This window comes from Pundamilia nyererei, unplaced genomic scaffold (genome assembly GCF_000239375.1).
Source record: "Pundamilia nyererei isolate P.nyererei 1_Seehausen unplaced genomic scaffold, PunNye1.0 scaffold00007, whole genome shotgun sequence".
Classification (NCBI taxonomy): Eukaryota; Metazoa; Chordata; class Actinopteri; order Cichliformes; family Cichlidae; genus Pundamilia; species Pundamilia nyererei.
This window is the reverse complement of record NW_005187408.1, coordinates 4,972,132-4,995,576: the sequence shown is the minus strand read 5'-3', so window position 1 is coordinate 4,995,576 and position 23,445 is coordinate 4,972,132. Positions and strand designations below refer to the sequence as shown.

At 42.9% G+C, this 23,445-nt stretch overlaps 3 protein-coding genes across 3 annotated transcripts; all 3 read right to left on the bottom strand.

Annotated features, from left to right (window-relative positions):
* Window positions 1-56: 56 nt before the first annotated feature.
* spata13 (spermatogenesis associated 13) lies at window positions 57-15,057 on the bottom strand. The gene is made up of 13 exons (XM_005722625.1): window positions 14,914-15,057; window positions 8,748-10,280; window positions 6,506-6,967; window positions 5,370-5,514; window positions 4,285-4,412; window positions 3,822-4,001; window positions 3,116-3,295; window positions 2,455-2,634; window positions 2,136-2,371; window positions 1,604-1,733; window positions 1,115-1,490; window positions 891-965; window positions 57-759 (listed from the first exon to the last, which is right to left on the bottom strand). Exons 1-13 carry the CDS (start codon window positions 14,920-14,922, stop codon window positions 566-568), a joined length of 3,828 nt encoding a protein of 1,275 aa, XP_005722682.1. The 5' UTR covers window positions 14,923-15,057; the 3' UTR covers window positions 57-565.
* A 1,563-nt stretch (window positions 15,058-16,620) lies between these two features.
* On the bottom strand, window positions 16,621-17,988 carry c1qtnf9 (C1q and TNF related 9). Its single transcript, XM_005722624.1, has 3 exons — window positions 17,802-17,988; window positions 17,633-17,695; window positions 16,621-17,442 (listed from the first exon to the last, which is right to left on the bottom strand). Exons 1-3 carry the CDS (start codon window positions 17,986-17,988, stop codon window positions 16,673-16,675), a joined length of 1,020 nt encoding a protein of 339 aa, XP_005722681.1. The 3' UTR covers window positions 16,621-16,672.
* A 1,118-nt stretch (window positions 17,989-19,106) lies between these two features.
* On the bottom strand, window positions 19,107-22,737 carry tagln3b (transgelin 3b). Its single transcript, XM_005722623.1, has 5 exons — window positions 22,417-22,737; window positions 21,381-21,612; window positions 20,409-20,583; window positions 20,221-20,323; window positions 19,107-20,131 (listed from the first exon to the last, which is right to left on the bottom strand). The coding sequence occupies exons 2-5, from the start codon at window positions 21,558-21,560 to the stop codon at window positions 19,990-19,992; spliced, it is 600 nt and encodes a 199-aa protein (XP_005722680.1). The 5' UTR covers window positions 21,561-21,612; window positions 22,417-22,737; the 3' UTR covers window positions 19,107-19,989.
* Between the last annotated feature and the right edge of the window lie 708 nt (window positions 22,738-23,445).

The following is a 23,445-nucleotide window of genomic DNA, read 5'->3' as shown; positions in this document are numbered from 1 at the left end:
CATTTTGCTTGGTAATCACGTGAAAGCAGTTGCACGACAAACAAGTCTCATTAGGCATTTTTATACAAGTTTTTTATTCACAATGTTAATGGGGGAGGTCAACGTGTCAGTTAATTTACTCTCTGGCTGCTTTGTGCTCAGAGCTGACAGACTCACACTCACACACACACACACACACAAAAAAGGGTCCAGCCTTTGTAAAATAACAAAACCCATGTTTATCAATGTGAAAGCAGAATATGAATCGTTGTCATAATTAAAGTAAAAAAGTCTTTAAGCTGGAATTAATAGGAGAAAACAGGATGGGTGTTTTCTGAATGAGCAGCATTGTTCCACACACACACCTATAAAATGGACAGTCAGTATTTTAACACTTTTGTCATGCCCTTTTACAAATTTTAGGCACTGAGTTTCAACATTCAACACAAACATTATGACGCACACGAGGCACGAAAACAAAACGTGACATTTACAGACAGGATTACAGGAGAAACACGGCGTTCTTTCAGACTTCAGGACGGTTTGGCTCTGAACATGCAGAGAAAGAAACAAAGGAAGCCAAGCTTCATTTCCTGAAAAAGGCGTTGCGGGTGATGCTGTACAACAGGTGATGAGGCTTTCGCTTTGGAGGTTCAGCCAGTGAAAAGACCTGCTGCTGAGGCACGCTGGTTGGGATGGTGATGTGACGCTGGTGAAGTGGGTGAAGGTTTTGGTGCAAGTTTTGGGGGTGTGGGGGGACAGAACCAGAGTAACCAACATCTAAAAAGGTGCAAAAAACAAACAAAAAAACAAAACAAATGAGTACGTAAAGCAAATTATACAAAATCTTTATTTTTTTTTAGAATATAAAGTCAAAAGCAGCTTAAAATGAAGAAATATTTTGTCCTTACTTTTGATCTTCCCCTGTTTGGCCCTTCTGGCATTAACAATCGCCCGTCTCCTTTGCTCTTCGCTGATATCAATTCCTGCCAAGGCACACACACAAACACATCTTCAGGCCAAAATATTTACTACCCACTTACTCAGAAATCTTTTTACCCTGTTCACCTTTCACTTGACATCTCTCTACAGTGGCTGCTTGTATTCTCAGTGAAAGGAATTTGGCTCGACTCACCCATCTCCTGGTCCTCCTTGACTCTGTGCCTCTCCTTGGCAAACGCTTGTAACCACCTCTGCTTGTCCTCGGCCTTCCTGCAGCAAAGCGCACACATAAACTCCAGAGTGGAGGCGTGGCGCAAGCGCAGAGCGTTCTTCAGGGTCAGTCCCAGGTCCGCGTCCCGTCCGTCGGGCACGTCCACCACCTCAGTCTGGTCCATATCCAGTCGTCCACGGTAGTGAAGCAGGTCTCTGCGCAGCACGTCTTTTTTACAGTAGACCAGCTGATGGTCGAACAGGAAGAAGCTGCGCTGTTGCATTTTGCCTTGCCGGACAATTCGAGTCAGCTCACCAGAGTGGATCAAGTCTGAGCTGCGCTCTAACACATCGGGTCCCTGGGACAACATGTTTCCAAATATATTCAGTCAAAAGATTTGAGGCAGCATACATCCAACACTATGCTGAACAATTAGAAACAGAATTAAATGTGATTAGAGGACATATTCACCTCCCAGTGCAATATGGCGACCTGCCAGTGAGCAATGGTGTCAATACTCTCTAGCCGTCTCTTCCTCTCATTGATTAGACTGGCGACATTCTTCATAGCCTCGTATGCTTCGCTCACTCCATTGTGGTCGCTGCATTAAATCGACAACACAGCAGTGAAAACAGGGCCCGCAGATGGAAAAGCACATTTCCATTAACAGTGAAACATCGCTTCAATCTCACTAATGGAACAGTAAGAAATCAGTAAAGTAGTGGGATGGACAGAGCTAACAGTGAAGCTAACAAATAAATAAAATATAATCATAATTTATTTAGTGACTTAACTCCTTCCCCCATAAAGACAACATCTGACGCCCTCTTTGTTAAACGTTTAACAACTATTAGAAGAGGTTCTGGATTTTTCCAAGGTATCCCTGGTAAGCTGATGCACAGTCATTTTATTCTGGAATCTATTAATCAACACTGAAGGAGTTTGTTTACGGCCGACACTATGGAATGCATGCTACAGGTCTTTAAACAGTGCCTGAAAGTACCTGTGGTCTTTGGGCGTGTACTTGAGCAGTTCTCCTAGCTGCAGAGGGTATTTACAGATCTTCTGGACAGGTGTGAGTAAGAAACCAGCAATAGAGATGTCAATCATCTGCTGGAGGAGGCGACAGGCCTCAAAGAAATGCTTATATTTTCCCAACTTCATTAGCCGCTGCAGCTCAGCACAGGCTGCGGGATGAGTATTACAGTACTCCGAGTAGAGTATGGAGAAGCCTTCCCCCTTAAAATAAAAAGACAAATGATGATCAATCATTCAGACCAGAGTTAACATAGTTAATTAACAGCATTAAGTGCAGCCACTACCTGCTGGAGAAAGCATGAGCCTATTTCACTGAGGTGTGGCTGGTCCTTGTTGTACTTCTTTTCTAGTTCTCGGAGGAACTGCCTCTGAAACTTGTAGATGTCTTCTATGTTGCTGAAGATGGTTTTCAGCTGCAGCTCGGTGAACATGTCAGGGTGTTTCCGGCACTGGCGGATATAACCCTGAAACATAAACGGCATCAGTGTTTGGGACTGAGAGAAAATATGACATGACAACAGTTCATATACTGGCCAACAGGTGGTGCTGGAAGGTGGAATTTAAAATTCTTGGAAACATGAGTTTGATTATCAGGGATTTTGCATTTCTTGAAAACAAGCTTATTACAAATGCTGCTGACACTGACTGGAATTCAAGATGTAAATCATCTCTAGATCAAGTTAAGTGCCAATGTGAGGCACATAGTTTAATCCAGCTGTTTTCAGTGTGTGGAGTGAGGCTGATGCAATCAAGCTGTCCTTTATTTCATAAAAAAAGAAAAAATCTAAAACAAAACAAGACACCTTGGACCATTTTGTCTTTGTTGTTATTGAGTGGTGAAAGCTGTTGGATGGTGGGTGGAAGGTAAACTTTTGTATTTGGAAGCCAGGGTATGCTAGAGTGCTACAAGTCTGAGAACCATCGGCTTTGCTTTGAAACCCTTACCTCACAAATGTCTTTCAGGTGTTTGATGTAGATGCGCTCCGTATTCATGATTTCTTGAACCACATTGGTTCTCATCTGCTGCCTGTGCTGAGAGCTGTGTGTGTCTCTGGGAGCTGGATCTTCCTGGTCTGCTACACTCTCCACACTTTCAGCACTCGAGTGCTCCTGATTCACACGCACCTGAAACACATTCACCACCGACACAATTGGACCTCCTGAGCATCATCTGAATTATCAGAAAGCCTAACTTCAAGTCGCAAAAAATATTCAGCCAATGGTTTCTTTTTCCAGTTGCAAAACTTAAAATAAAATGTTAAAGCTCATATGCAAAGTGGCATAATTACAACAATAGGTACTTTAGCCACAAGAGTCTTTTGAGGTTTAAGTACCTTTTATATCTAAGATCTGTCCACATCACTTAGGTAACAACATGTGCAAGTTTAACCAGCTCCTGTTCACCAACATTGATTCAGCTACAAGCAATTACACAGCAATCCTCACCTGCCTGTCAAAGAACCTCACCATGGTGACCGCCTGCCTAATTAACACTCAACTGTCAATCAAGTATGGTCACTACAGAAACCAGCCGCACCCCTTCTTCAGAGGGCTGCTGGGGTTTGTTTGGAGCTAAGCCAGTTTGAAAGTCTTTTCTGTGCTGCCAGAAAGCAAACACAAATCAGACACACGGGTCAGGAAGTCCACTTACCCTCACAAAGCTGGAGGGGAACCAGGCCTCTCTGTCGGCCCCCCTGCCCCACCACCAGTCCTTATGTGAGGCCTCCAAGACACGGATTACATCTCCAGCCTTGAAGGCCAGCTCCTGCTCCTCCATGGTCACATGGTCCCAGAGAGCCTCAGCATAAACTGCGTGGCCAGAGCTTATCCACTGAGCAGCACACAAACAGATAAGATAAACATACAATTACATGCAGGCCAAACCCATGTCTAACATGTAAGATTATGTATAGGCTTGTGGACCAAGCACTGGTTGTGTGTTCTGCTGAACTGAGGCCAGACATCTTGGAAATGGGCACATTAACATTTGTGCACAGCTGTTTGTGAGCCAGCAGGGTGGCAAGATAAGTACGGCGTCAGAAACTAGAAGCACATTTTTGGAAGAGATCTTTGCAAGTGTTGCAACGTGACAAGATTCCCTCCCTCAACCTCACCTCACTGAGCACAGAGAGCTCCACCCCTGGCTGGAGGTAGGGTGTCACGTCAGTGAGCTCGTCGAAGCTGCCCTCCTCCTCCTCACTCACGCTGTCATCGAGTGTGGCAGAGCACTCTGAAACACCATCTGCAACATGTATGTAGAGATGAAAACACTGTAGGGACCAGAAGAATCTCAGCAAACTCTCAACAAACGCAGAAAGAAGCCACATACACAGGAAAGCTTGTGCCCGACTCCATATCAGCATTTTCCTGCAACACACTTATTGACATTCCTACACTCCAGTTGTCCCACAAACTAAATTGTTTAATCTCTTGTGAAACACAAACAACCCCAGGGGCACGTTCAGTCTGTGAGCGGTGTGCAAAGTTCTGCTGTTTTCTGTTTCCAAGGTATTAAAAAGAATTAGAACAGTATTTAGTTCTTATTGCTCAAAACTGCCTGAGAACTTGGGTAAAATCTACCCTTTCATAGGAAGTACGCATTTTTCAGTATACGTTACTCACCTACTGGATTTAAGAGAGACCAACTGCTTGACTATGATCTCAGCAATTCTGCTATATAAGCGGAGGGACAGCCATGCAAGAATCAGGATGATTGGCTAAATTTGGTTAGCAGTTCAGCAGTTGTAAACAGAAATAGAAGATAGGCCAGGGAGGACTGTTAGCACAAACCAGTTTCAGTAATAAAGATGGGAGAACTAAGGCTCAGTTTCCCAGACATGGATTAAGTCCATGTCTTTTGTTTTTCTTTGTCTGGGACACGAGGCTTAATCTATGTCTGGGAAAACTTTCATTAAAAGTCACTGGCTGACTCTATACGTTTGATTTTGCTCCATTTCTTAACTGAAAGAAACAAGACTGGATTATCTTGTGATTTATTGATATCACTTAAGTGATGGTAAACTTATTAAGTACAGCTTCATACAGTCATTATGCTCAGAGGTAGCTAAATGAAAACGAGGGGTTTCCTTTAAACTGTTCAAAAGCCTTTAAGGTGTGTTTGCTCTACCTTAATGGTGCAGCAGCTGCAATGTTTGAACACCACCAACTTTTTGTTACATTAGCACAAAACAGCTCTCACCGCTGAGCACCCTGTGGAGTCTACGGCGGCCTACGCGGTCCAGTCCGATGGGGGTACTCTGGGAGAGAGCGGAGGGTCGAAACCTGGCAGACACTCCTCTGTAAGGGGGCACCTGATGGGAAGGGATTGGTGGTCGCGACAACGCCTGCGGAGAGGGCGAAAATGAAAAAGAAAATTGTCACACAGAACTAACAGACAATACTGTGTGCAAATATATTCATCAGCTGCTATTTATTCTCCCCCATATTCTCTGAGTGCTTTAAGTATTACAAAAAGAAGCGAAGCCTGTGTGCATTTGGTTGAGATCCAAAAAAAAAGGAGTCTTTATGTATAAAGACTCTTTGAAGCATGACAATATATCAAACTGGAGAATGCGGGTGATGTGGTTTTGTTTTATTATGCCTGATATAAGTGTTTATTTATTTTGCCAGCCTTCTCCCACAATTAATTCAAAGACTTTACAGCTGGAAAATAAAAGAAACATACCAAACCACAATATTTACCAATTCTGCCCACTAAAAATTGCTTGTGTGCCTTTGCAATTTTACCATAGACGTTAAACTTCTACAGGAAGACAGACAAGCTTGAAGCTGGTGCACCAGATTGGGAACAGATCTGCAACTTTGTTAGTGATTTCTTCTTCCAACTTTCAAAGAGATGTGATCTATGAATTCTTCATCTAGGGTCAGACTATCAACACGGTTCTGTTGTACGTACCACTGTTTATTTTTAGGATGCCATTTAGAAGATTCAACGGTGATCTGATTCTGCTTAGCTTTTTGAACACACCCAGAAATTTGACAATTTCATCAGATACCTGAGCAATGATTTTGCTCACTACTTGTCTTAAGTGTCAGATTTGCCTCACTCTTACTTTGTTTTCTTCCCCAAGATCAAGTTCAAGTTCATGGGTTGCTACTGTGACACAGTGGAGGACATCCAATTGTCCAAATGGTCCGACTTTACTTTGACTTTCAATCAATAACGACCAAATTCAAATCAGGTCTTGCTTTTACTTTAACTGGACAGAGTAACAACAATTTTTAAGAAAGAGTCAAAGAAAGATCTATAACTAATGAAAACAACTAAAGTTTGAGGACTTTTGCACAAAATGTATAAAACCTGTAAAAGCTTACAGTGGGAAGGTTGTCTTCCTTCAGCTCAGCATCAGGAGGGAACAGATCCACTGGTCCTATCACAGAGATGGGCCGCTGCCTCCTGGCCTGAATGTCCCCATTCATGCTGCAGCTTTCAGGGCTCTCTCCGTTCATGTATGCATCATTACCAGTGCCGTCTTTACGCTGCAGTGGATTTGCACTCCTTTCCTCAGAAAGAAGCTCTCCGACTTCCTCGGGGATGGAATGTTTCCTGGAAAGCAGCTGTCCATAGTCAGAAATGGGCCGTGGTCTCGGGCGCCCCCTTTTTTGTCTGGACTTGACAGAGGATGTTTCCGTGGTAGGTGTGGCTTCATCTGTGGGAGATGTGGGGGATATGGGTGACTCTGAGGCGGATGATGGAGAGATAGGTGTGCTGCTGGTTGACGGGGAGAGCTCCTCCGTTTGAAAAAGAGCTTCTTGTCCTTGGTGGTCTGACGTCACCTGTGAGATCAAAGCAATAAGTTGGAAACTAAACTGACTTTCCCTTGTCCTCCAACCTGCACTGGAGAACAATTATCTACTAGGAAGAACATCTGTTAATCAGAAACAGAACAAGCTACTTTCAGCTGCTCCTTTATTCACAGAAGAGGGTCGCCATCACGGGTAGCTCCTCATGTTTGATTTCGCAGTTTTTAAATCGCCTTTCCTGAAGGGCCAAAAAATTTTTCGGCCATCCCGAGATCGAATTAGGAACCCGTTGCTTGTTAGAAGAATGTGTAAACCACTACATTAGAGAGTAAAATTAAAAACCATTAGAGTTAACTGCAGAAAGAGCTTTCTTGGAATCAGAGCAAAGGTGTTTCAAAGCTTTATCTCGTGAGAAACATTTTTTATCAAGTGAAAGGACTCTTGTTGACGCAGTAAGAGGCTGAAAATACTGAACACAATCAAACCAGGGCTTATCATATTCAAACAAAAACTGCAGCAGAAATTGCACCAATACGAACAAATAGATGTTACCACACTGCATGCATCTGAGCAGGTATTATATATTTAAGAGTCCATTATTGGGTAAGAGTTACCCACGGCGAAGTTATTTCTCCAAATCTTTTTAGCCAGCAAAGCCAAATCTCACCTCCTGCTTTTCTCGATCTGGGTCCGGACCCCGGCAAATACACTGGAAGGGCACACAGTAGGCTAGCACCATTGTGAAACGCAGACTTAACACACAGGCTGGCTTGTGGTCCCAAGGCCAAGTCCTTAAAAACTTAAGTCCTTAGGTTTTTCAAGCCAGTAACAGCCGCTCGATGTCTGATGTAAACAAATCTGTTTTTCCTGTTCATCTTTCAGGAGAAAATGTCATCCATAGGCTAAAAGTCATCTTGCTAAAATCATCTCTTAATGGTCCCTGTCTACTTGATGGTGCTGCTTGCTGTTCCAGGCCCAGTGCTCATGGCGTTGGACTTTGCTCCACTGGGCTGCATCTAGAGGAAAGGGGGAGAAATGAGGGCTGTATGCACTCATAGCCTCCAACCCTCCCACAGCAACAGGACTTGCTGCTTTGCGCAAGGGCCACTAATCATAAACAAAGCCTAATCATTAACTCTCTCAGCTCCTTCGGCGTGCCCGTCAGCATGGAACAGCTGACTTCACCATGTGACTCCACAGCATCAGAAGTGCGCAGTCACAACTGACAGAAAAAAAGCAATGTGAATCGATGGTGTTATTTATTTGACACTCAAGGGGACTTTGGACAGGATAAACCTCTCTCTCATTCGTTTCCTTTTAGCATACGTGCATCCTACTGACAAGCCTCACGTCAACACAAGTACTTATCTCAATTTGCTGGAATCCTGCCAGATTCAAAGATCGCTCTAAAGTGGGAGAAGTAATATTTCACTTCCCAAGACAAGAGTCAAAGTCGTTCAGCTGGCACCTATAAGTCATCACTCAGTTCTGCATGATAAGAAATCGAACCTTTCTTCTGTCTTTCAGTACTTCTTTAAACCCAAACAGTCATCCTAAAGATATGAACCCCATGCTCTTCTGTGAATTGATAAATAATCTGAAACATGCTTGTTCTTGAGCAGTAAATTAATTTATCAATAACCAGCTAAATAATCGACAGGCGAGTTGCACAAAAATAACATCCTAATTATTACTGTTCGACAACGTGTTAAAAGGTGTCACATCTGTTAATGAGCATGGAAAAGAGACACACACACACACACACACAAAAAAAGACATTACTTCAGGTTGGACTTCAGATTTGCAGCCTTACCTCATTTGGTGATGCGATGCCCTCAGTCTGCTCTTGTTGCTGTGAATGTTCTCTTTGGCTGAATAGGGATGAACTGCATTCTACCATCTGCTTATAATCACTTGTTGTGGCTACAGCCGGTGACTCATAATGAGCAGAGATATCAGGTAAAGTCTGCTCTGTTGTCTCGGGGGGCTCCCAGAAAGGGGCGCTGATAATCACCTGGTGGGGTTGTGGGCTGTTGTTGTGTTCAGGCTGGGGCTGGACCAGAGGAGTGTGCTCGACAGACGTGGCCTGAGCTGTGACGAGCACGGGCCGGCGCTGTCGCTCATTGGTATGCAGGAAAGGGATACGACGAGAATAGTCATCATGGAGGCGGCACGAGGGGGACATGGGAGATAGAGGTGTGGAACTCGGGGAGGGACTTCGCCTGCGTCGCACAGTTAAGTCAGTCATGCTGCCGACTAGCTTCAACATCGGTGGCTTAGTCTTAACAGGGCTCTTCTTGTGTGTAATACCTTGGCCCCGGAGATCAACTGAGGAGGTGCTAGAGGTCCTTTCGATGTTTGTTGTCCCATTTGATATGCTAGTCCTCAGGAGGTCTTCCTGTGGGGAAGGAGGACCTGGAGATGGCGCTTTACGTCTAAATAGATTGAGGTTCTCTGCACTTTTGCTCAGTCTGCTCAGCACCTTCACATTTGTGTTGTCACTTGTATTCTCAGTTTGAACATCGAGCTTTGATGTCTGATCTGATTTCTGAGTGGTATTTGCATTGCTTCCTGCTTTTCTCCCATTCCCAGAGTCAAATAAAGTGATGCGCCCCGCTCCATACGCTCTCCTGATACTCCTGGACAATCGCGAATTGCGCGCAAGACCATCCCCATAATTATCCTCCTCATCGTAGTCATCATTATCTGAGCCGTACTGGCTTAACAAAGCCAATGTTTGGCCTGTAAAACTTCCCTTAGAAACAGTATATCCTTCAGAGCTCTTTGAATGATTTGCTAGATCTGCTACACACAGATTAGAATTATTTACAACTGTGCCATTAGCCCTTTCCTGATTGGGCAACGAAGGATTATCTCCATCAAGGTTGGATGCCCCTCTGGTCTGAATACCCTGAAGCACAGACGACCGCAGTTTTTTGAAGGAGTCCACAACACCTATGCCTGAAAGTCCGCTGCCTTGGGCCGAGGTCGGATCATCTGCATTTGGACTTTGAGCAGTGACGGTGCCCTTCCTTGAGTTAGAAAAAAGCCTCATAATTCTTGAGGAGTAGGGCTTTCCTTCAGGCTGACATGAAACTGAGCTGGACCAAGCAGAGGAGTTGATAACATTCAGTTTGCTCTCATCAGAGTGAAGACCAGCACTCATTGGTTGCACCTGGGCACCATATCCAGACAGCAGGTATGGGACTGCACTTCTTTCAGCGTGGTTCTGGGATGGATATATATCACTGAGGGGTCTGCTCCGGATCAGTGGGTCAGTTTTTGTATTGTGGAGTTGTGAGAGAGGGTCTTCGCTTGCAGACAAGACCCTGTCCTTTTGTCCTGCCTGCAAAACAGAGGTTAATTTAAAAATCTTTCCATTTTTCAGTGCTTTTCAAAGTTCACAAGAAAAAAAACCTGTAAAAGCTTACAGTGGGAAGGTTGTCTGATCAGCTCAAATAAAATGAAAAGACTGTCACCTGAATACATTCTAAAGCTGTGTATCATCTGTGTTTTTGCCTAAGAATAGAGGAAGTGAATCATTAGGAGTGTGAGATTTTACTGAGCATGCCTCATGTATTTGTCCTTGATGCTGTATTTCAATGTCCAAGGCAAACTGAGGCCCAGGCTGGGGGTGGTGGTGGTGCCAAGTTCAGCTTTACATGTGTGTGATTCAGGACAGAGGCTAATGCAGCTGAGGCTTTGAAGTGGGGCTTTGTGAGCGTGACTAAGCAATGAAGCCTGCTAATCCATTGTGATTAATGCAATAAATTGCCCAGTTTTCTCCCGAATGCATAGAAGATGAGGTGATGGTGAAGGCTGTATGGTCTTCAAATCAGTGACACTTTTCACCTCATAGCACATCATACTAAATCTATAGCTGAACTCTGAAATGTTTCATACATAAAATATAGAAGTCTCCATTTTATTTAAAAAAATGCAAATGTTTAGTATTCTTTTCAGTCACAAATAAATAATGATTTTACAGCACAATTTTCTTTATTTTTAATGTCCATAGATTAAAAATGTATATATAGACCTGATCTTGATTTCTATGTAAGGAGCTAGGATGACATACAATGATATTATAAACTAATAAATAACCAATTATAACAACTGGTTATACACTGAGACCAAGGAAAGTTTAATTACAGTTGAAAAGAACCAATTTATGTAGCTGTTAACATACACAGATAGTTATTCATCAAATATAAAATCTACAAAAATATACTCATTATAGTTAGTTCATGTATTTTGCTTAGGAGAGCTCGTATGCATGCTTTATTGTTTTACATTCGTTACACTAAAACTATTTAAACAGAGGAAAATGTCAAAAATAGCCAACATGATTTACTCTTAACAGGATGAAGACAGTCTTTTATGGTTTGAAGAGAGCACTGCCTTCAGTTTTTGCTGCATGCGCATGCAGGGAGTTGCAGGGATCCTGGAATGCTCCCAAACTCCCTGGCTGCGTGCAACGTTAAGAGCAGATGAGCTTTCTCCGTCAACCCCTCAGTGGAATCTGCTGTCACTTCAACCAGCTTGCTTCATCGCTATGAACACTTATGTAAACACAGAGCCACCGCTGCCAAGCACCGCTGCTGACAGACAGTAAACACCCCCCCACACACACACACAATCCTAAACAATGCGCTGCTTTCAAACTATTGCTGAATTGTCTTCTTGTGCTTTCTCCTCCACAGCCACTGAGGAATCACGCAGAGCACCAAAGTGGACCACCCCCTCCCAAAAAACAGACAAGATCGATTATTCCATCTACTTTCCAAGCAGAAAGATAGGAGATAGGGAAGGAATGTCTTCAGCCTCTGCAGCTTGTTTTTGTTTGGAATACTCACCTCATGCTATCAGCAGTTCTAACAAATGCCCTATCCTTTAGTACCTTTACGCCTTCTTCCTGCAGTAGGACACCAACTGTCACAGGCCAGTTGGCGTCGCCTAATGCTTGGCAGTGGTATTAGTCAGAGTCAAGCTGACACAGGTGGCTACTGTTTCACATGCTGGCAAAACAGGCTTTAATCATCAACAGCGTGTGTGCAAGATGCTTTTACATTGCAGTAAATCTACAGTAACCATGACTTTTGCTGCCTGCATCAAGATAACAATGTTAGCTTTGATGTGGATATATATTTAACACCCAATAGCAATCCACACTTTTGAGGTTGCAACAGGAAGAGGATCCTCTGCCAAAACAAACATGCGGCGCTACCTGCCATCGGGACCCCTTGGGAATAAGGAAGCAGCTAAAAGCAGAATGTTACAGGGGAAATATATAACAGGCTATTTTCATAATCAATTAATAGCTGACATTAAATTTCAATCGGACTTACTAAACTTTGCTGCAGTTTTGTCACATTAATATTCTAAATTTCTTTAGGGTGTTTTAGGGCATCCATACATCCATCACATATTGCTTTCTATATTTATGCTTTTTATTTTGCGTTAATACATTACATTTTCTATGAAAAGGTTTGATACGCACCTCCAAACACATTTTTTCTCAGCTTTAACATGCTTTATCTTTCCCTTTAAGTTAGAGGAAATATCGAAACAACAAATCCTGCCAGTAAATACACTCCTCGAGCTCATAAGCATGTCAGAACAACCAGACAAGCAGTACTTACGTACGCGCTAATAAATCACTTTCACAACCACAAACTTGGTCATGCTGCCCGAGTACCAGAACCACCGCTTTTCTCCAGCTTCCTCTTGCTAATCTGTGGATGGGAGCGGCACACTGGGGCCCTGGTCCAGAGTTAATTAGGAGCTGAGGGAGGATCTCCCCCTCCTCACTACCACGAAAGGCGGCCAGCTGGATCCAGTTTCAGATTAGACTCCCAGGATGAACATGCATCCACATGCATAAACACAAACATCCATACATGGGCACAAGCAAAAATGCACTTACCCCCCCCCCCCAAAAAAAAACACAAAAAAAAAACAAAAAACACACACACGTACGTGAGGATCCTCTCCTGTAATGTATGGCCTTTGTGCATAAGCTTGGATACTGCAGCACATATACACATAGAGCACGGAGAAAAGCATTGAAATGACTGACTCCCTTCCTGTTTGGCTGGAAATCTCCAGCCGTCGGTTATGTAAGTATTTACAAGAAACAAGCGTAAGAGACTTTCTGCCCACAGTTCACCTCTGCAGAGGTATGCCCCCCCCCCCTTGGCTAAGCTAAAACTTATTAAGAAGACAAAATGAAGTCAGCATTAAACTGAAAGACCACCAGACAGACGGTATCAAGGGAAAGTCTGATTTTTCATTTTCTTCTCTCTGGCTTAACCCTGAGACAGACATCACCCTGCAGCAATGTCACTTTACTAGTCTTCCATTTGCCTCAATGGAAAAAAAGCTGTGAGGAAGAGAAGACTGTATTCCTCTGGACTGAACAGACTGGCTGATTAGCTAAATTGGTGTGCGTAAATGGGGTTTTGTGAAACGTAAGCTGAGCATATGTCGAGTGCAAGAGGAAAGAGTTCAATATATTTGTCTTTCTCTTGTTGCGAAAGGATTTTTGCAAGATTAAGCAACTCTTGACAATATTCTGTATGTGTATATGTGTCTATATAGTAAAGTCCTTTTTATGCTTGTGACCTGGACTTTTATTCTGCTTTCAAGCTGAAAAGAAAAGCTTCAGCAAATGGACTCAGAAGGAAGTCTACTGTGTTTGGGATCAGTGTATAGATGTGGGAGTGGGTATAGCTTGTTTCTTTTCCATTCCAGGCATAATCTGATTAGAGCAGCTCTACCACTCTGTGTTCAGAACTGGTTTCATCTATAGGCCGATAAGGAAGATCACCAGGTGACTCTGCATTGACTGAGCGACATCTAAAGCCTGTAAATGCCCCCCAGGATTGCATGGCGCAGGGACACAACACTGTAAATCTTTAGTATTTGATGTGATTACGAAATACACATAAGCTCATGCCTGGATCAGCTGAATTTAATCTATGAGTTCAATTTAAAGGTTAAAGTCTTGCATACATCTGTGACCCAGTTCCTCATTTTTGATCAGGTCATATGGAGGAGAATTGAAGAAGAAACCACGCCCCTTTTCACAGAGCGTGGGAAGTACAGGTGGACGCCAAAGCAGGGAGTGTCACCACTCTCACACAGGCAGCCACTTACTCACCTGATCAAGTGAGGACTGTCATAGACACAGACTGCCAGAAATCTAATACCACACAGTGTAAAAGGTTCAGTGAAGACAAAACACCACTGAGCCTGGTTTCAAGGGCCAGCAGTGTAACCTGACAGCACCGCAAACCACAAGGCTGGACCATCAAATGAAAACAGAAATGCAAAAATGTAATAAGATTTTTTAAACTACAGAAAGATGAGTTGTAGGCGTTGTATTTTATGTGTCATGAGATCTGGAAGAGAAAGCGGACTACAGTAAAATTATATTGTAGTCATTTGGCTCTGCTGTAAAATTACTGTTCAGGCCCACAATAAATCAGAGGACTCTGGCCTGCGCCTGATTTCACCTCTACAAGTGTCTGTGTGGGACCCAAGTTCATTAAATTGGAGTAAACTCTCCTGCGGCTCAGTGTAGCTCAGTTAGATCGGCAGCAGAATCTGGAAAACAGGGAGTCACGAAAGGGGATTACATCGAGCACTTTTTCTAAGCTCATAAAGAACTCTGGGCCTAACTGCTTATTTATTTCTGCATTAATTAACTTTCTTCGGCTCTTTGTAGTTGCTGGCCCTCCAACTCCCCCCTCCTCTTCCTCCTCCTTCACCAACTCCCTGCACAGCCTGGCATCTCCCACATCACTATAACAACCACGGCTGTAATGCACCACAATATCCCCCGCACCCCGGTCCCATTTCAACTGGTAGCACAACAGAGAAGGTAAACGAAAAAAGAAAAATCACTGCAGCTGTAACCCAAAACCAAACTTCTAAAATCAATTATTAAAATGAAGAGTACCAAAACTTCTGCTCACCCTGCTCATAGTCGCTGATGTTGTCCTCCTGACCTTTTCTCTCTCACGCACATCAACGGAGCAGCTGTTGTAGTTATTTATCCATGGTGTCGGAGCAGTCTCTCGGACCTCCAGGCGCTCGCTGTGTCGCTCTCTCGCTCCCTGTGTCGCTCTCTCGCTCCCGTCGCAAAAACATATCGCTCACAAATAATTGAGAGAAAAAAAAATAGTATGGCAGCTACCTCCGTTAACTAGTCACCCCCCGCAACATACTGAGACAAATGGCTGGCTGACTCCTTGAGCTAGCACCTTAAGCTAGCTCAAGCACGGCTCCACTGATAAAACTTGTGAATTGCGCAAGCTCTGTGGTTTCTTATTTCGCTTTCACCAACCGGCAAAACTCGTTGGTGTACAAGCGACTGCGATGATAAACACTGAATCATGAAATTTCTCCCGACCTAACTCATGGGACACTCCTAATGTCGCTGGTGACTCCAAGTTAAAAGTGGACTCTCTTGGAGGATCGTGCTGGCGAGCATCACTAATGCACTTGTTGCTGTGCTGTTACAAGGGGCGGGGCCATCGCGAGGTTAAGCTCGAGGTTAGTGGTTGACCACAGGGCGACCATTTTGGTTTGGAGCCAATCGCAATTCAGTAAGTCGTCACCACCGCAAACCACGCCCATTCCAAGGCTCTTCAATGAAGTTAGAACACAGAAGAAAATGCTTCACCTAGTTCCAGCGTCTCTCCGACGACTAAAAAAGACTCGGCCTTCCAGTTGGTGTTGAACTGTCTTCCTCGTGTCATGCCAAGCAATTATTGTCACAGATATTTCTGTACCGAGCCCATCCCAAAATACCAGAAGAAGAAAAAAGAAGGGACTGAGTGATTGTCGCTCCCCTTTGTTCTGAGAGAGTAAACAGGTTACAGAAATAACACAGAGCTCAGTCAACCTTTGTACAGTGTTTAATATCACTGTTTGTTTTCATGTGATCAATGCTCACATGTCAGCAGAATTTCATGTCCTAAAAACAAAAAAGAATAAAAAGAACCCACACAGAATTTCAGAAGTGCTTGGAAAATCATGATGTTTAATAAAAGTAGCAGTAGATGGTGTAAAAGCACTCAAACACGTGTCAAAGTTTCCTATAAAAGCTTTTAACGAAGCAAGGAATGTAAAAACAAATTCCTCTTTTGATTGCTATATCTGTTATAGAGCACAATAATCCTGGGTGACTGTCATCCGTGTTAATGTTTAAGAAGAATTTTGAACCAGCTTCCTTGTGTAGTTTAATCTACAACAACCAGTTCAATCTCAACAACACCCTCACTTGCTTTACATGTTAAATTTTAATGAGCAGTGTAAATGCCTTATATAGAAAAGTGTGTCGTTAGCTTGGTGGAGAAGGAGTCACACAACAGCATTAAAATACTGAAGTGAAAATTCACATTTATACAGTACTTGAATAAATTAGTTACATTTTACTACTGCAACAGGCATTTTAGACTTAAATGTATGTTTCTTCCTGTTAAAATTGAGTTTTTCCTTCCCACTGTCGCCAAGTGCTTGTTCATAGAGGCTGTATGATTTTTGGGTTTTCTCTCTGTTGTTGTTACACAATAAAGCACCTTGAAGCAACTGTTGTTGTGAGTTTGTGCTACATACATAAACTTGAATTTCATTTAATTAGAATTTGTTAACATGTTGAATCCTACTGACTTGTACTGTTCTTCTGCATTTTACTGTTTCTAGTCATAGTAATCATAAATGATCCCTTAATTAAGCCTCAAAGATCAAAAACCCAGAGAAGGTAGTGTCGTCATCCTCATCAGCAAAGAGCCCATTAAATGGCTCTCCTCCAACCACCTGCAACCACACCTTGTCCCCGACCCCCAGATGCAGCACAGCTCCCCCTGCTGCCTGGTCCTCGCTGCCCTGGTAGTTGTCAGTGGTGTGGATGATTTTTGCACCGTTCTTCACGAGGGCCACTTTCACATTTCTGGAAAATACAGTGATGTGGTACGTGAAGAAGTAAGCACCTGCCGCGGAGCAAGTGAATCTCCCTGTTTGTGGATCGTAATGATTCTGCTCATTGTAAATAATCTTGTCAAACCGGATCGGTGCATTAGCTGCTGGGAGTTTAGTTTGAGCACTGAGTCCTACGGAGAAAGCACTTTTGGAAACAACAATTTCGTCTCCCTTTTCACCCCTATCGCCCTTTTCACCTCGAGCTCCTCTATCCCCACGATAACCAATGTTTCCTTTGTTACCTGGAAAACCCATGTCCCCTTTGGGACCTGGCCTGCCAGGTGGTCCCAATGGCCCTGGAATGCCTCTGTCACCTTGGAGGCCAGTTTCCCCTTTTTCACCCTGTGGTCCGGGTGGCCCTAAACGTCCTTCAGGTCCTGGGGGCCCAGGGAGCCCAAGCTCTCCTTTATTTCCTTTGAGGCCAACAGGCCCTTGCACTCCCTGTGGTCCCATTTTCCCAGGAAGGCCCCTATCGCCATTATCTCCTCTTTTCCCCTTGAGCCCTGCTGGACCAGTTGCACCTGTAAATAATAAGCACACAATAAACCTTCTTTGAACTGTAGGTATGGTGTTTACAGTGCAGTAACATATTGCAAGTTACATACAGTGCAAACATTTAGATAAATTGCATTAATAAATGACAGTGGTTGTGACTCCATTTGCAGATAAATACACATATAGGTGCACATAGTGTATCGTAAAGACACATACCAGGTTCCCCTTTGTCTCCCTTGTGCCCATGATTGCCTGCTAGCCCAGTAGGTCCAAGTTCACCTTTCCAACAATGATTGATGAATTATAACGTTATTATAAACTGTGAAGGTGGCACCTAAAACATGCAAAAATAAATAAATAAATAAAGTTTCTCTTGTAAACTTACCTCGATCACCTTTGTCACCTCGGAGTCCGTCGCGGCCATCTCTGCCAGGCATGCCATTGTTCCCGGGATCACCTGGTATTCCAGGATATCCACAGACACAGCCTTTACTTTGGGTTTCTTGCTGTGCAACACATCTGAATGCCAAAACGAGGAGCAGTAAAGCGATCCTAAACCTTGTCTGCAACATTTTACCAGTTTTACCTGTCTAATGAAATCAATTTCCCACAACAAATAAGCCTGAAGTCTCAATCTAATGCATAGCTAGCCTTGTTGCAGCACGTTTAACTTAAAAGCTGGCATGCACAATGAAAGAAGAAAAGATATCAGCTACAGAAAACACAAGCTGAGAGACAGTTTCAGACGAGATTGACCTTAGACCTCTCAAAGCCATTGGTCTCTTTGTTGTTTTTGGTTTACTCATTGAGCCTGCCACACTGGTCACACATCACCTCTTCTCCAGTCTAGCCAAGGCTAATAATAAGCTTACACTCAAAGAGCCCTTGAGGGCCACACATGCAGAAGGCCACATAGTTGACATGAAGTGCCTATATAGTGAAGCAAACAAGATATTAACCTTAACCAAATAATTACATATTGAGAATATATGCTGCCACACCAGAAGATACCAAGTTTTTATTAAGCAATTAAATAAATGGTACTATGAATGGACAGTAGACTGGCTGTTAATAGCAAACTAAAATGTCAGTTAAAGCATGTATTTCGTATATGTGCCATTTAGCAGCCAAACAGATGCAAGCAAGTGACCCCATAAACCGGATCACTGAAATAAACGTGACCTTTTGTAGTCTAAACATTACATACCAGGACACTTCAAAAAGGCGTCACTATAATTGCATTTTGTTAAGTATCAAAATGGATCAAAATGGACAGAATAAAAGGATATGAAGGTTACACACACTTTGAAGTAGTTCTAGTCTTTGTTCTTACAGTGGTAAGATCATCTATTAAAGGGCGTTACAGGAGCAGGGAGGGATTTAATATCTGACTGAAGTCTACTCAGCAAGGCAAAGGTTTGCTGGCACACAGGCTTGAATCAGAAACAAGCAGCCTAATCATTATGCTGCGTAGCATATGCTTTATTAGATTGTGTACAGTGAGCAGAGAAGAGAGGGATGGGCATGAGGGAGGAGCTGGAACATAAAACCAAGATAACGGGGGAAAGAAAAATTCACCCAACACGCTGAGTACACTGCAGTTGCTCAACTTTTGCTTTGTAAAAACTGACACAAATACCTCTTATCATAGTGTACTTTATTTTTTTTATTTTTTTTAAATAATTCTTCTTACAGGCTTCCAGATATAAATATATTTTAAAAATATAATACACATAAAAGGGCACATTCAAGCAGTGTAATCAACTGGCATCAGAGATGAAAAGTCCACTGTTGTACATGTTGGCTACTGCACATTTACTTGCTTGTTGCGCACAAAAGAGACACAGTACAATATGTAATCTAACAAACAAATAACAAGGGCATGGCTCAGAATGAATGACTCTCATTTATAATTTGAGGCCAGTATATCAGGACCCAGTCTTTGTAGTCCCATAACCAGGCACCACGTGAGGTTGATTTGGTTACAGAGGATACTGCAACAAGTCTTCAGACAAGATAGCAGAGACATCGTCAGTCATTAAGTTCCATTAGGTTTAAGGCTAAATAATTACAGGGTAACAGTAGCCATCCTAAAACAAGCAAAGAAATGTAATGTGTCGATAATTAAAAATGCATAGCATACGGCATGCTCTAACAGTGGCTTACAGTACTTCCGTAAATATATGTACAACTCTGATGACTTGCATTGTATAGAGATTTTATTTAAACACTTTGCAAGACTAAACCGATGCTGAAACACTGAGTTCCATGTAAAGTAAACATCTGGACCTGAAAAGTAACCAAATGGAGTTAAGAGTGATAGTTAGGAAACAGCACGTGAGATCCTGGGAGAGAGGAAGGGAAGGAGAGTCCAAAGAAGGAGAGCTACAGCATCTGACATCATTTTTTTCAAAGTGTGAATAAAACACTGTCTGGAAAAAGCAGCACTTTCAGGGAAACTGAGGTTAACGTGGCAGGTGCTACGAAGCTTAGGAAGGTTTTTGGGGCTACAATATTTGTGGTGTTAGGAGAGAGTAAGGTCTGGAAGCAGAACAGCAAGGGTAGTAATGGGTCTACATGATCTGACGGTGCATGCCATAGCCTGTCATACCAGACTGGGAAGCCCCACGGTTGCTGCCCATTTGGAGGCCAATTAAACTCTGTCCTTGGCGTAGCTGCTCGTCGGTGAATTCTCTTCGGTACCCCTGGGCTTTCCTGAATAGAAACAGCAATATGGTTACAGGATTAGCTGTGCAGTTGTGAAGATATTGAGTTCTTTTTGTTTTGCTTCGCTGTGTATCCACCTGTGGAACCAGTCTCTATCTCCTCTGTATTGACCGTCGTCTTTGGTGACAGCCAAACTCCCCAGAGCCATTAGGGTCCTTTGGACTGCTGCCATGTCTTTTCCTGTAGCCAGATTGTAAACATTTTGTAAATCATCTGGTGACTATTAAATAGAGTAAACATGACTGCATCAGAAGATAGAGTTTACCCTCCCAGAGATCTACAGTTTGAAAGACGTCAGTGGTTGTGACTCCATAAGCTTCTGCGGCTTGCAGGAACTGGGAGATCTTCTCCATTTGTTTAAAGGCCATCTGAGACTCTGGGATCTTTTTGATGGGTTCCTTCCCCCTTGGATAAAGGCTGTTGATGAGTCTACAGAGAATCTGGGACAAAAGAGGTCAGGAATCTGTATTGACTGTCATCAACCAACATACTGACCATACCATACTAATGACTCATGGTTCTTAAAGGAATAGCTCACCCAAAGACATTGTCATTTGACACACCTAAACTAATATGGACATTTTTATTCTGGGTTGTAGTCTTATCTTCCCTTTCCAATTTGTACTTTAGTAACAGCTTAATTTCGAGAAGAAGTGTGGTCTCTGGAGAGGAAGGCTGTCTTCTAATTCACAAAAAGTCTGAGTCACTTTGCTGTGAACATGCAATGGCCTCTGATTGCATTACACTCTTATCTCTAGAGTTAATTATTAGGTCATAAATTGATGTATCTGCGTCATATGATTGTTTTCTCTGAGTTTTTTTTTTTGCATTAGTCAGCTAAAGAGCATGGCAAAAGACAGCAAAGTGAAGGGTGCACTGGTAAGCATCTTCACTGTGAAGATAGAGGAGTTTTTAAATCAGAGGCTTACAGAGATCAGTGTAGCCATAGTAGTTAGCAATTTTCAAACTGCCGTTTGCTATCAGTGACTTATCAATAATACAAAACACAAGTATTCTTTTAACAACCTAATTGCAACTTAGCCAATAGTACATAAAGAAATTCTAATAAAAAGAGAATATTAATATATTTATATTTTATATTTTTAGTATATAAAAAATATAAAAAACTTTTTTTAGACTTTTGCCAACCTTGGGCTCTTTAAATCTCACAGAGCTATCCTAAATTATTTAAGGCTAGCTTCTATTTCAAGCAGAAAACTATGCTGCAGACACTCACTGTTCCATCCATCAGCCATTTCTGGAAGTTCTGCTTTCCCGGCTGTGGTTTCTCCAGGTTTCCTCCGCACTGTGCAATTATCCAATCGACCAACCTTTGCTCCAGGTCAGGATCATACTTCTGCTCAATCTTCTCCTGCACCTCTCGACTCAGTCCGTAACTGGGCCCTCTGTTTGCCATTGTGGGTCTCCCAGGAATCTAGTATATATTTTCTATGCAGTGTGCAATTTGCCTGAAGAGAACAAACGATTTCATCATCAATCATTACACCAGTGCAATCTTCTCATGTTATATTTTATGTTACCATTTTGTCTGATCTAAATCAATTTTCCATATTGGTTACAATATTCTTTTAAATAAAACAAAATGTTAATGTTTAGATAAAAGCCACATCAGCACACGTCTCGCTTCCCATCCATCGGTCCACCCAGAGACATCTTTGGAGCCTCTAGCACAGAATGGGTGTGGTCCTCTCACTGCCGCCCAGAACACGGACAAGCCCTCTTATTGCTATGGCAACGATGAATCCCGTTTCCGGCACACCGAGCGCAAAGATGCGCTGTACTTGATGACCGTTCAAGTATAACCTCCGCGCAGGCAACATGGCGCAAATTAAATAATCAAATGTATTTTCACGAAAAGTTTATATCCTTTTTTTTCATTTTTAAAAGGGAGCTTCCAACAATATACAGAAGTTCACGTTGCGCTATTTTTAGCTGCAATAGAGTTTAATTTAATTACGTCAGTCCCCTTTTACGCATAAGCGTTTTGGGAATACATCACCTGCCGTTCACTGCATCGTTCACAAAGTGCGCAGTAAACTTAAATGTAATGCATGAAACATAAAGTCCCGTTACCTGATAACACCATGCCACATTGCTACGCATTCTGCAGCTTGTTAAAACAGAAAGGGAGCCGTCCAAAGCTCACATGGCAGCCGTGACGCCGCATTGTTTGCATATATGCATTATATGCTGCAAAAGTCATGCACTCACAGCGTTTTTATCGAGGGGGTGAAAAGCAATGATGCACTTACTACTGAGGACAGCAGGGAGAAAGGTCAGATTCGTCCCGTATCCGATGCGTTAATTCCGCTGAGCTAAAGCTGAGCTGAGGCTGAGGATGCTGAAGTGCTGAAGCATCCGTGCTGATGGCACGAGGCTGGACCTCACTTTGTCCGGGAGGAGCTAGCCACTGGTTTTATATGGCAGCTCCCCCGGGAGGTGTCCCCAGAGTCACTCTCAGCACAGACTGCGACGTGACTGCGCTCCAGGATAGTGGTCACTGTAGTGCACGCTCAGCTCATTCGGCATTGAACGGATCCTCGTCAAAGCAGAGGCACATGATGGTGTCAAATCAAATCTTTGAACTACCGCCTGCGACTTTAAGGCAATAGTAGATGGAGATCACAGCAAACAAGATAATCCTCTTTTATTTCATCATAGCTGATCAGTTGGCAGCTACACTGACTTGCTCAACAACAGTTGTCTATGTTGTGTTCTTTAAAGTGCTGGTCTACCTCCTGGGTTTCTGCACAGTGCAGAGACTGTTTGATTTCAGCACTGGGACCCATTCATTATAGCTAATTGAATTTGAGCTTTATCTTGGATGAGCACCGTGGTTCAACTTGAACAGTGTTCTTTTTTACTTGATCCAGCTACACGGTAACATAACTAAAATATGGGACACTTCTGTCCAAGCAGGAGCAACACAGTAAATGTAATTTATTAATACAGTCACAAGCTGACATCTGAGTTTAGTTTAAGCATGCCAGATGACTGGATACCCAGCTCAGCCATAAGTTAAAGGTCACTGCTGCAGTTATGTGGACCTGAGAGCTCCCAAGTGGTTGGTTTCACCCCATTGAGCATAGAGCACCCAGTGGCCAGTTACATGTTAATAATCAACAGCTCAGCGGCTCCTTTCAGCAGGCCGGAGTTATGTAACAGAAATGTTGTGCAAATACAAAGAAACCAAAAACTCTTGGTTTCTGCTCGCACTGACAATTTACATTGTACAAGTATCACTATATTCTTAACCCTACTTAGTAATGGTGCTGATATAC

What these genes read in the sequence shown, in the direction of transcription:
- spata13 (XM_005722625.1), bottom strand. An exon ending in GCTCATGCTTTCTCCAGCAG is followed by an intron (nt 2,372 to 2,454) that starts GTAGTGGCTGCA and finishes TTTTATTTTAAG; the next exon opens with GGGGAAGGCTTCTCCATACT. An exon ending in CAAGGAGGACCAGGAGATGG is followed by an intron (nt 966 to 1,114) that starts GTGAGTCGAGCC and finishes GTGCCTTGGCAG; the next exon opens with GAATTGATATCAGCGAAGAG.
- c1qtnf9 (XM_005722624.1), bottom strand. Translation starts at nt 17,988, where the DNA reads ATGTTGCAGACAAGGTTTAGGATCGCTTTACTGCTCCTCGTTTTGGCA. An exon ending in AGGTGACAAAGGTGATCGAG is followed by an intron (nt 17,696 to 17,801) that starts GTAAGTTTACAA and finishes ATTGTTGGAAAG; the next exon opens with GTGAACTTGGACCTACTGGG. An exon ending in GGGAGACAAAGGGGAACCTG is followed by an intron (nt 17,443 to 17,632) that starts GTATGTGTCTTT and finishes TATTATTTACAG; the next exon opens with GTGCAACTGGTCCAGCAGGG.
- tagln3b (XM_005722623.1), bottom strand. Translation starts at nt 21,560, where the DNA reads ATGGCAAACAGAGGGCCCAGTTACGGACTGAGTCGAGAGGTGCAGGAG. An exon ending in AATGGCTGATGGATGGAACA is followed by an intron (nt 20,584 to 21,380) that starts GTGAGTGTCTGC and finishes CTTTTGTCCCAG; the next exon opens with ATTCTCTGTAGACTCATCAA. An exon ending in AACTGTAGATCTCTGGGAGG is followed by an intron (nt 20,324 to 20,408) that starts GTAAACTCTATC and finishes ATCTGGCTACAG; the next exon opens with GAAAAGACATGGCAGCAGTC.